The 11,582-nt window shown below is 40.7% G+C and overlaps 1 protein-coding gene across 1 annotated transcript; it reads right to left on the bottom strand.

The window, feature by feature from the left end:
- Positions 1-5,430: 5,430 nt before the first annotated feature.
- Positions 5,431-8,727, bottom strand: LOC105490235 (poly(A) binding protein cytoplasmic 3). Its single transcript, XM_011755657.3, has one exon. The coding sequence runs from the start codon at positions 8,507-8,509 to the stop codon at positions 6,596-6,598; it is 1,914 nt and encodes a 637-aa protein (XP_011753959.2). The 5' UTR covers positions 8,510-8,727; the 3' UTR covers positions 5,431-6,595.
- Positions 8,728-11,582: the final 2,855 nt, after the last annotated feature.

An 11,582-nucleotide genomic window follows, 5' to 3' on the forward strand; every position in this document is an offset into this window, starting at 1 on the left:
TGAGATGGATTCTCGCTATGTTGCCCAGGCTGGAGTGCAGTGGCACAATCTCCACTCACTGCAACCTCCACCTCCTGGGTTCAAACAATTCTCCTGCCTAAGCCTCCTGAGTAGCTGGGATTACAGGCACCCACCACCACACCCGGCTAATTTTTGTATTTTTAGTGGAGACAAGGTTTCACCAGGTTGACCAGGCTGGTCTCAAACTCCTGACCTCAAGTGATCTGCCCGCCTCTGCCTTCCAAAGTGCTGGAATTACAGGCGTGAGCCACTGTGCCCAGCCAGTTGTTTGTATTTTCATATAAATTTTAGATTTCATTTGTTCATTAAAAAATCCTGCTGAGATTTTATTTGGGATTTCATGAATCTGCAAAAAATTTTGAAAGGAACTGCCATTTTGTCATCGTGAGTTTTCCAGTCCATGAACATGGCATATCCCTCCATTTATTTAAGTTAAGATTTCTTGCTACAATATTTTGTAGCTTTCAATGTAGCATTTTTGCACATCTCTTGTTAGATGCATTCCTAGATACTTGATGAAATGGGGATTGTTTATGCTGTCGGAAATTGTATGTTTTTTCTGCACAATCTGTTCATTTCTTTATTTTAAAAAATTAAAGAGCTTTATTGATATGTTATATACTGCACTTATTTAAGTGTAAAATTTGATAGGTTTTGACAAATGTATACACCATCAAACCATCACCGCAATTAAGATAACAAACATATCAGTCTGAGAGGCCAAGGTGGGCAGATCACCTGAGGTCAGTTTGAGACCAGCTTGGCCAACATGGTGAAATCCCATCTCTACTTAAAATACAGAAATTAACCAGGTGTAGTGGTGGGCACCTGTAGTCTCAGCCGCTCGGGAGGCTGAGGCAGGAGAATCACTTGAACCCCAAAGATGGAGGTTGCAGTGAGCTGAGATTATGCCACTGCATTCCAGTCTGGGTGACAGAGCAAGACTCTGTCTCAAAATAAACAAACAAACAAACAAACAACCAAACATATCACTTTCAAAAGTTTTCTCCTGCCTCTGTGAAATCCTCTCTGCCTGACTTGACCTTCCCACCCTCCAGCAACCACTCATCTCCTTTCTAACATTATAGATTAGTCTGAACTTTTCTAGAATTTTTATGCACTCTTCTCTTTAGCTTGGGTTTTTTTTCCCACTCAGCATAATTATTCTGAGACTTCTCTGTGTTTTTGTACATATCGCTAGTTCAGTCTTTTCATTGCCTGGTAGTGTTCTACTGTGTGACTACCTCACAATTTGTTTAGCCTTTCGATGGGCACTGGGTTGTTTTCAGTTTGGGGATATTACAAATGAAGCTGCTATGAACATTTGTACAACTCTTTATATAAACATGTTTTTTTTTTTTTCTCTTGGGTAAAACCCCAAGAGCAAAATGCTGGATCTTCTGGTATGTATAGGTTTAACTTTTTAAGAAAGTGTGAAACTATTTTCCAAAGGGATTATATTGATATTGGTTTTTAAATTTTATATTTAAATTGGTTTGTGTATGTAGAAATACAATTGATTTTCAGTATATTGACCTTGAATCCAGTGACCTACTAAGTTCACTCATCCTTTCAATTTATTAATAGATTCTTTGGGCTTTTCTGTGTATCCACTCATGTCATTTATGAATAATGACAGCTTACTTTTTCTTTCCTGTCTTTATGCTTTAATTTGTCTTTCTTGCCTGTTGTACTGGTCAGGTTTTTTAGTCCAACGTTGCATAGAAATGTTGATCATGTATTTTCTTTTCTTATTCCTTGACAGGGAAAACATTCAATATTTCACCATTAGAACAACATGATGTTATTCTAGATATTTTGTAAATATACTTTATTCCTAGTTTACTGAGCTTTTGCATTTTATGACTAGACCTCAAATTTTATAAAATAGTTTTTTAATATTACTGAGATGACCATATGGGTTTTCTCTTTTATTCGATTAATATGATGAATTACATTGATTGATTTTTAAATGTTAACTAACTTTGCATTTCTGGAATAAACCTCAATAATGTTTCATGTTGACAGCATTTCTAGGAAAAGGAGGTTTCCACATAAAGAAAGTTTATTATCACCTTAAGGAGAAAACTCTTTAAAAGTTTTCTTTGGGGAAAGATATGTCTACATGGTGTTGCCTGCTTGCATGCCTTTTTAGTGACAATAAACTGAGGACAATTTCATTTTCTCCTGTGGACTCAGAGTTGCCATTGTCACTGATATTTGTTCCATTTTTGTATATATGTATTTTTTGGTAGAGACAGGGTTTCACCATGTTGGCCAGGCTGGTCTCGAACTCCTGGGCTCAAGGGTTCTGCCCGCCTTGACCTCTCAAAGTGCTAGGATTACTGGCGTGAGCCACCTCGCCTGGCCTGCTGATGCTGTTATTGTTGAGTACTTATATTGTTCTTTTCCTGTTTCTTGATATTTGAGTACCAAGCATTGCTTCTTGCTGCTTTTAGTGTATTTATTTCTGTTCTTTCTCTATTTGATTTTCTAATAAGAAGGAAATAACCGTGTCAGATTTATATATGTTTGCATATATATAATATTTAAATTTATATCTATTTATATAAAATAAGAGTAGCTTGTTTCTGAGTGAGGGCATATTGGATGTTCCAGGAAGAAGAAAATGTGTGCTCTTTGTATTATTAATTGCAGCTGGCTAAAGGCCCTGTTTGCTTATGATACGTTTTCCATTCTGTATTAGGTAGTCGATACAGTGGACTGAATGTTTGTTTCCTAGAAGCTCCTATGCTGAGTCCTAACCCCCAATACGATGATAAGAGGTGGGGTCTTTGGGTAGTCATCAGGTCATGAGAGTGAAACCCTCGGGGAAAAGATTAATACCCTTATAGAAGAGGCCCGGTAGAGCTGACTCCTTCCCCTATGTGGGGATACAGTGAAAAGATGGACTCTATGAACCAGAAAGCAGACCCTTACCAGGCACCAGATGCTAAATCTGCTGGCACCTTGATCTTGGACTTCCCGGTCTCCAGAACAATGAGAAATAAATTTCTGTTGTTTACAAGCCACCCAGTTTATGGTATTTTGTTATAACAGCCTGAAGGGACTAAAAGAGTTGAGATTGCTGGATAAGTAAATATTATGATATTTTAATGTATCACTGATCAGGCAGTTGGACTTAATTCAAGTTTGAATAATTGACAGTAATAATATTCAAGTCAAATACAGTCAGTACACATTTTATATAAAACATTGTAATTTTATGTAAAATAAAATATATCAAGGCTGGGTGTGGTGACTCACACCTGTAATCCTAGTGCTTTGGGAGGCTTGAGGCAGAAGGATTGCTTAAGGCCAGGAGTTCAAGAACAGCCTGGGCAACATAGCAAGGCTCCTGTCTCTACAAATAAAATAAAATAAATTAGCTAGGCATGGTGGTGTGTGCTTTTAGTCCTAGCTACTTGGGAGGCTGAGGTGCGAAGATTGCTTGAGCCTAGGAGTTTGAGACTACTGTGACAAAACAAGTGTTTTGTCTCTCTCGATATATATATGTGTGTGTATACACACACACGCACACACACACACACACTCCCTCTGTCCCGTGGCTCCTCTCTCAAGGAATTGCAATGTTCTTCACCTAGTGGATGGGGAAAGTGACATTGGAAAGCCCATCAGTTTCTTAACTGCCTTGCCTTGAAAGACACGCATCACTCCCACTAACATCCCCTGGGTAAGGGCTAGTGACGTGCCCTGTACTGATGCAGAAAGGAGCTGGGACACACAGCCTCTAAACAAGCAGCTGCTTCTCAGAGACAACACTACTCCAGGGAATGCATTGTCAAATTTGGTGAAACATCTGCCTTTGGTCAAATTCCCTTGGCCTCGGACTCCTCTTCTCTTCTTGACTATCCATCAAAATCCTACTCATCTTTGAAGGCTTGGCTTACAAGCCATCTTACGCACAAGGTCCTCCCAGATCTCTCTGCTGGGGTACGTTGTGCTTCCCCCCATACTTTGCTCATCCCTCACATATGGCCAGGAGCTACTTATGGACATGTGTGTCCTTTAGTACAGGGGGCACTTCTCAAGAGTGTGGACTGGAGATCATTTCTTTCTGTTTGTCCCACATCATCTAGAATAGCACTGCACACTCACACCAATATTCCTTCAGCTATTCTGAGAAGTGTTATGAGAATTTAAGCCCTTGAGTGTTAAGTATATGAAATTCCTCAGGACATATGATGTTGGCCAATCAACAAGCATTTTGTTGTCTGCTATGCAAACCCAGTTTCTGTATTAAGGAAGCTTATAATCTAATTTGGCAGAAAATCAATAGTTAAATTGTAAGATTGCTGACGGGGCATGGTGGATCACGCCTGTAATCCCAGCACTTTGGGAGGCCGAGGCGGGCGGATCAGGAGGTCAGGAGATTGAGACCATCCTGGCTTACACAGTGAAACCCCGTCTCCACTAAAAATACAAAAAAAAAAAAAATTAGCCAGGCGTGGTGGCAGGCGCTTGTAGTCCCAGCTACTTGGGAGGCTGAGGCAGGAGAATGGCGTGAACCCAGGAGGCAGAGCTTGCAGTGAGCCTAGATCGCACACTGCACTCCAGCCTGGGCGACAGAGCAAGACTGTGTCTCAAAAAAAAAAAAAAAAAAAAAAAAAGATTGCTAAACCAAGAATAACCCATTTTTAAAAAGAAGGCCAGGCATGGTGGCTCACACCTATAATCCCAGCACTTTGGAAGGCAAAGGCGGGCAGATCCCTTGAGCTCAGGAGTTCAAAACCAGCCTGGGCAACATGGTGAAACCCTGTCTCTACAAAAAATACAAAAAATTAGCCTAGTGTGGTGACGCACACCTGCAGTCCCAGCTACTTGGGAGGCTGAGGTGGTAGAATTGCTTGAGCCCAGGAGGCAGAGATTGCAGTGAGCCAATATTGCACCTCTGCACTCCACTGTGGGTGACAGTAAGACCTGTCTCTAAATAACAAAACAAAAAAAAAGAAGAAGAAAGTATTTAAACTATTGGGGTACTTATGACAAGACCTTCAGCAAACTTGTATTTAACAACCTGGAAACTGGCAACATCTGAGGACTGAAGCCCTGCTGTATACACCACGTATACCTCAGACATTGTCAGTGAGTAAACAATATACCCCAAACCATCTTTATATTTTTTCAAATATGAACATTCTAATTTTAGGAGTTATGAAAGTCATTTAACTTTAACCAGAATGAATTTCTCCATAATTTACCTACAGGCCCCCAAAATCGGGATGAATAAACAGCATGTATTTTTTATATATATGTGTGTTTGTGTGTATAACATATATGTGTGTATGTTATATATATGCACACATTATATGTTTGTATGTGTCGTATAGCTATACCCACACATTACATAGTGACCATCTCTCTATATATACATAGTTTATTGCAAAGTAATATGGTATAGTTATATTTCTATGTAGTGCAATGTCACAGCCTCATCTTAAAGGAGAATGCTCAAATGGGATGTCCTTTTATACAATTCACTAGGTGTAACATTAGTTATAAATATTTATATTATATTATAATATAAATATTATAAATATTGGTAAAATATTAATATTACCAATAAAGAAACTACAAGTAGTGATAAATTACATTGGGAGGAGGAGAAGGATGGTGGGAAGGGGTAGATGAAACATATCTTTATTTGTTACAGCAGGAAGTCAATAGTTAAATTACAAAATTGATAAACCAAGAAATAACTATGTACAATTATTATTGAAGAAAATCAACTACCAGAAACACTAAAACCAAATGATTAAGTGATTATCTCTGTGATCAGAACCAAGTTTAGCCTCCTGTTCAATTAGATTTTTAAAACTATGTATTTATTTTTGACTTAAAAATAATGCAATATAAATAAATAAGTCTTACCATTTTGAACAAATGTTACTGAATTTATAATTACTATTTTGTCATTGCATATTTTCACTTATGAATATTAAAAATAAACACTATATGTAAAGACCTAAAATTTTGGTGAAAAGGTGATTTTCATATTTGAAATATAGTGGGAGATACAATAATAGAAAATGTAAAGAAAGACTAATAGTAAATTGATTTTTCTTTTTTTTTTCACTGTTGAAGAAATTTTTATTAAAGCAAGAATTTTATAATCCAAACTATGTTTCCTTGCTCAGTTATCAATTCTGTTACTTAAAACAGAACTGACATTTTGAGCTATTCCACAGTAAAGAATTAAAAAATTAAAGAAAGGAATGCTTTAAATTTTTGTACTTTGCTGAAAATTCTTTTCCCCAGGGTCTACAAAACATTAACTTGTTTTTATATTTTACTATTTTTTTGTTTTTAAATCAATTAAGTAATCTTTTTTGTTTTTTGTTTTTAAATCAGTTTTTTGTTTTTAAATCAGCAGGTCTAGCGTCATATTTGCTAGACCTGGCATTTGCACGGTACATAAGGTTCAAAGTTTCCTTTCCACTTTTAATTTATTTTAGATTTTGCAATTTTTTTTCTCATAGTATTTAAGTTTCTCGATGTTTAGATATTTTTCTTCGGTGAAGCACAAGGTTCTTTTTGTGGTCTCTGATCAATTTTAAACAGTTGGAACACCAGTGGCACTGTTAACTGCTTTCTGGGTAGCCTCTTTAGCTTGGTGGGCTTGTAGTACAGCTACAGCTTCATCAACCTTAGAACGGAGTGACTGTGGAGACCCCAGCATATGAAGAAGTTCTGAATTATCAATCTCCAACAACATGCCAGTGATTTTACCAGCAAGAGTCGGGTGCATGGCTTGAATAGGAGGAAAGAGCCGTTCACCCAACATTTGCTTCTGCTCTTGAGGAGGGGCAGATGCCAACATGGAAGCAGTCAAAGTTTCCTGACCCTGTACATGAACAGCAGACTGTTGCATTGTAACTTGTGGCTGTGCATTAAGATGTTGCTGAGGATTGCGAACTCCCGCAGCATATTTATACGGTGGAACCGTGCGCACAGCAGGGGTAGCTGCAGCAGCAGCAGCAGCTGCAGGACGTGGACCCACCGTCTGTGTTGATGTGTTAGCAACACGCTGCGTTGACATGACTCGTGGAACCTGTGAGGAAGTTGGTCTCATAGTACTAAATGGTAGTCTAGGAGCAGCTGGGCGGATACCACCGGGCTTATTTTGGAATGGATGAGGTCTGGCACCCTGAGCAGTCCAACAAGGACTTGGTCTTAGTTGAGCAATTTGGCTAGGAGGATAGTATGCAGCACGGTTCTGAGTCTGTGGGACAGCTGCCATGAAGTAACCTGAAGGAGGTGCTGGCTGGTAGGGGTTGATTACAGGGTTGGGCACAGCCCGTACACTTGCCATTCTCTGCATATACTCGTTAGTGAGGTGAGCCTGGCGCTCTTCTTTGCGCTGAGCTAAAGCTACATACAATGGCTTTGTGGCCACAATTCTACCGTTCATTTCTGTAACTGCTTTAGTGGCTTCTTCTGGGGAGGAGAAACAAACGAAACCAAACCCTTTGCTGCGACCACCTTCCATCATAACCTTTGCACTAGTGATTGTACCAAATGGAGAAAATGCTTTCCGGAGACGTTCATCATCAATATCATCATCAAGATTTTTCACATAAAGATTAACAACCTGGTATCTGGTGATCCTATCTTGCTTCATCTGTTCAAATTTGCGCTTAAGTTCCGTCTGCCGTTCCACTTTTTTCTGAGCTCGACCAACGTAAATTTGTTTTCCATTGAGCTCCTTTCCGTTCATCTCATCTACAGCTTTCTGTGCATCTTCATGTCTTTCAAAGCTCACAAATCCAAATCCTTTGGATTTTCCACTTTCATCAGTCATTACTTTCACACTTAAGGCGGGCCCGAACTTGCCAAAGAGATCCTTAAGGCGCTCATCGTCCATGTCTTCTCCAAAATTCTTGATGTAAACATTGGGGAACTCTTTTGCCTTAGCTCCAAGTTCAGCTTCTCGTTCTTTACGAGACTTAAATCGTCCAACAAATACTTTGCGATCATTTAGGAGCGTTCCATTCATTTTTTCAATAGCTCTTTCAGCCGCTTCGTGTGTCTCAAAGTGTACAAATCCATAACCCTTGGAACCATTTTCATCACAAACCACCTTACATGAAAGGATGTTACCAAAAGCAGAAACTGTATCATACAGTACTTTATTATTAATGGATTTATCCAGATTTTTAACGAATATGTTGCCCACTCCACTTCTGCGAAGTGATGGATCACGCTGAGACCACATGATGCGTACTGGCTTGCCCTTTATCACATCAAAATTCATGGTATCCAGAGCACGCTCCGCGTCCTTCGGGTGCTGGAAGTTCACATACGCGTAGCTGGAGGAGCGGCGGGTGATCACGTCCCTACAGACCCGGATGGAGAGGATGGGCCCCGCCCGGCTGAACTTCTCATAGAGCATCGCCTCGGTCACGTCGGGGTGCAGGTCCCCCACGTAGAGCGAGGCCGTTGGGTAGCTGGGGGTGCTGGGGTTCATTCTCGGCACGGCTGCCCACAGGGACACAAGCCGCCACCTTTCCGTGAGAGTAGAGCGAGTGCCAGGGCGGGGACCGGAACCGGGGGGAGGGGAGCGAGGGCAAGCGCAGAGGGACAAAAATCATCCGAAATCGCAAACTACTCAACGGTCATGGAACGCGGTGGATCCGCTGCCGCTGGCTGCCGGGTGCCTACTGGGAGCCAGAGTGGCGGTGTGGGGTCCGGGCAGCGGGGAGGCCTCGGTCTCTTGGTTCCTTCTTGGAGCTGCTGCGGGGCCGCTGGCGGGCGGCTCGGGCTTAGCTCCTTCACCGGGTTATTTTGTAAAAGAGCATTAATGATTTTTCTAAGATGATTTTTATAATCCAAATTTAAAATGCCTAGAAAAAAAATAAATGAATTTTTTTCTCCTTTCTACTTTAGTATGTTTTTATATATGTTCTACTTTGCACAAATATATTTTTATAAAATATTTTCTACTTTTTACCTCGTCTGTACTAAAAATACAAAAAATTAGCTGGGCATGGTGGTGCTCACCTGTAATCCCAGCTACTCGGGAGGCTGAGGCGCGAGAATCGCTTGATCCCAGGAGGTGGAGGTTGCAGTGAGGCGAGATCGCGCCACTGCTGTCTAGCCTGGGTGACAGAGCAAGACTCTGTCTCAAAAACAAAACCAACCAAAAACAAAAAAACACGACTTTTTATATTATATAACAATATAAAACATAATGAATATGTATTTTATTTTATTTATTTATTTTTGAGACGGAGTTTCGCTCTGTCGCCGAGGCTGGAGTGCGATCTCGGCTCACTGCAACTTCCGCCTCCCAGGTTCAAGCAATTCTCTGCCTCAGCCTCCCGAGTAGTTGGGATTACAGGCACCCACCACCAAGCCCGGCTAATTTTTTGTATTTTTAGTAGAGACAGGGTTTTACCATCTTGGCAAGACGGATCTTGAACTCCTGAACTCGTGATCCACCCACCTAGGCCTCCCAAAGTGCTGGGATTACAGGCGTGAGCCACCGCACCCAGCCAATAAATACGTAATGTTAATATAGTATTATATGATATAGTCTCTTGAGGTCAGGTTGGGATTCATTGTTAAAGTTTTATAATTATAAGTACACAATCTTAATCTTGTGACCTAATATAGCTACATATCTAAGTAATCAATGATCTGAAATAATTCTATTTAAGAAAATCCTTTAAGAAAGGTCCAGTCCGACAAAAAATACTAGTTATGGGGAGGATCTGCTCATTCTGTTCATGTTACAAATAATTTATTATAGGCTTTTTTTTTTCTTTTTTTCTCTGAGATGGAGTCTCCTTCTGTCACCTAGGCTGTAGTGCACCGCCTCCCAGGTTCAAGGGATTCTTGCGCCTCAGCCTCCCGAGTAGCTGGGATTACAGGTGAGCACTGCCTTACCTGGCTAATTTTTGTATTGTTTTGAGTAGAAACAGGGTTTCGCCATGTTGACTAGGCTGGTCTAGAACTCCTGACCTCAGGTGATCCGCCCACCTCCGCCTCCCACAGCTCTGGGGTTACAGGCGTGAGCCACCGCGCCTGGCCTAGCGGGTTTCTTTAAATAGTGTTTGCCACTAATATAAAATTCAATTAAAAGTTTAAAAATTAAGTTGATACACAGCTTTTTAGGAACACATCCATCATTTCAACAATGTAGGCTTGTAAAAAACAAGTGCTAGGAAGGGTGTGATTACTCAACAATATGAGATCGATTTTCTGCCTCATTCACAAAAGCAAAACGCTCTTCCAGAGAAAGGCAGCTTTGCAGAACCATGTCAGTGTGTTTATGGGCAGAAAAGCAGATTCACAAAGATGTGAGAATGGACTTGCTCTTCTTCCCAACAGACGCAGCCCACGGAATATACACTTGGGCGGAAGAAAACGCGGATGAATGTATCAAAATTCCAAGCTTCTTGGAGACCTATGATTTAATGTGTAACTTCATTTTCAGATTTCCCAGAAGTTTTAAGGATTGCAATCCCAAACCCAGTGATGGTAGACCATTTGAAACAAGCCTAGACCATGCAGGAGGTCATTTCCACCAGGCAACTAATCTGCCGATTGTATTATGGTTTAGAGAAAACCCTGATTGCAGTTAGCAAACAAATTGATTTGTGTGGAAAATTTTTGTCTGGAAGGAAAAGGAACTGAATAGATAGAAGGGATTTATTCTGAAGACAAGGCCTCACTCTGTTGCCCAGGCTGGAGTGCAGTGGCCGTAGCTCACTGCAGCCTCCACCTCCCAGGCTTAAGAGATCCTCCCACCTCAGCCTCCCAAGTAGCTGGGACTAGAGGCTCGCGCCACCACACCCAGCTAATTTTTGTATTTCCTGTAGAGATGGGGTTTCGCCATATTGCCCAGGCTGGTCTCGAACTCCTGAGCTCTCCAACTCCTGAGCTCAAGCAATCTGCCCACCTCAGCCTCCCAAAGTGCTGGGATTACAGGCATGAGCCACCATGCCTGGCCAGAGAAATTTATTCTTTCCCAGATCCTTCTAAGTTTATACTGGCATATTATATGGTTTAATCACAGCTCTCAGTCACCATGGTTTCCGAAGTAATAGGGAACAGAAATCCCCACGTCTAATTCCTACACTTTCCCTCTTCCCTTTTGTGGAGCTTCCTTTTCATTTCACAATTTTTAGCGATTATAAGTTATTCCCTCCTCTCCTAGGAGAGTTGGTAATCTGAAAGAAAACATCTCGTCTTTGGTTTGTTGTCAGATAAAACTGAAGGTAGTCTTATGCACAAATAAGGCAGAATAAAGTTGGTTCTTATATTTAAAAAAGAATTAGAAATGGAAAGCCTCAAATATGGGCTGTCAGGCTACCCTGTTGACATATTGCGGTCAGTGGTGTCGAATAGTACAATGGGGTTTAAATGTTGCACCTACACATATTGTCCAAATAGAAACGTACAAAATGATACTTTTGTACTTGTCCAAATAGAGAAGTACAAAAATACACACTTTTGGGCAAAGAACATGAATAGACACTTCTTAAAAGAGGACATACATGTGACCAACAAACATGAAAAAAAGCTCAGCATCACTG

This window comes from Macaca nemestrina, chromosome 16 (genome assembly GCF_043159975.1).
Source record: "Macaca nemestrina isolate mMacNem1 chromosome 16, mMacNem.hap1, whole genome shotgun sequence".
Taxonomy (NCBI): Eukaryota; Metazoa; Chordata; class Mammalia; order Primates; family Cercopithecidae; genus Macaca; species Macaca nemestrina.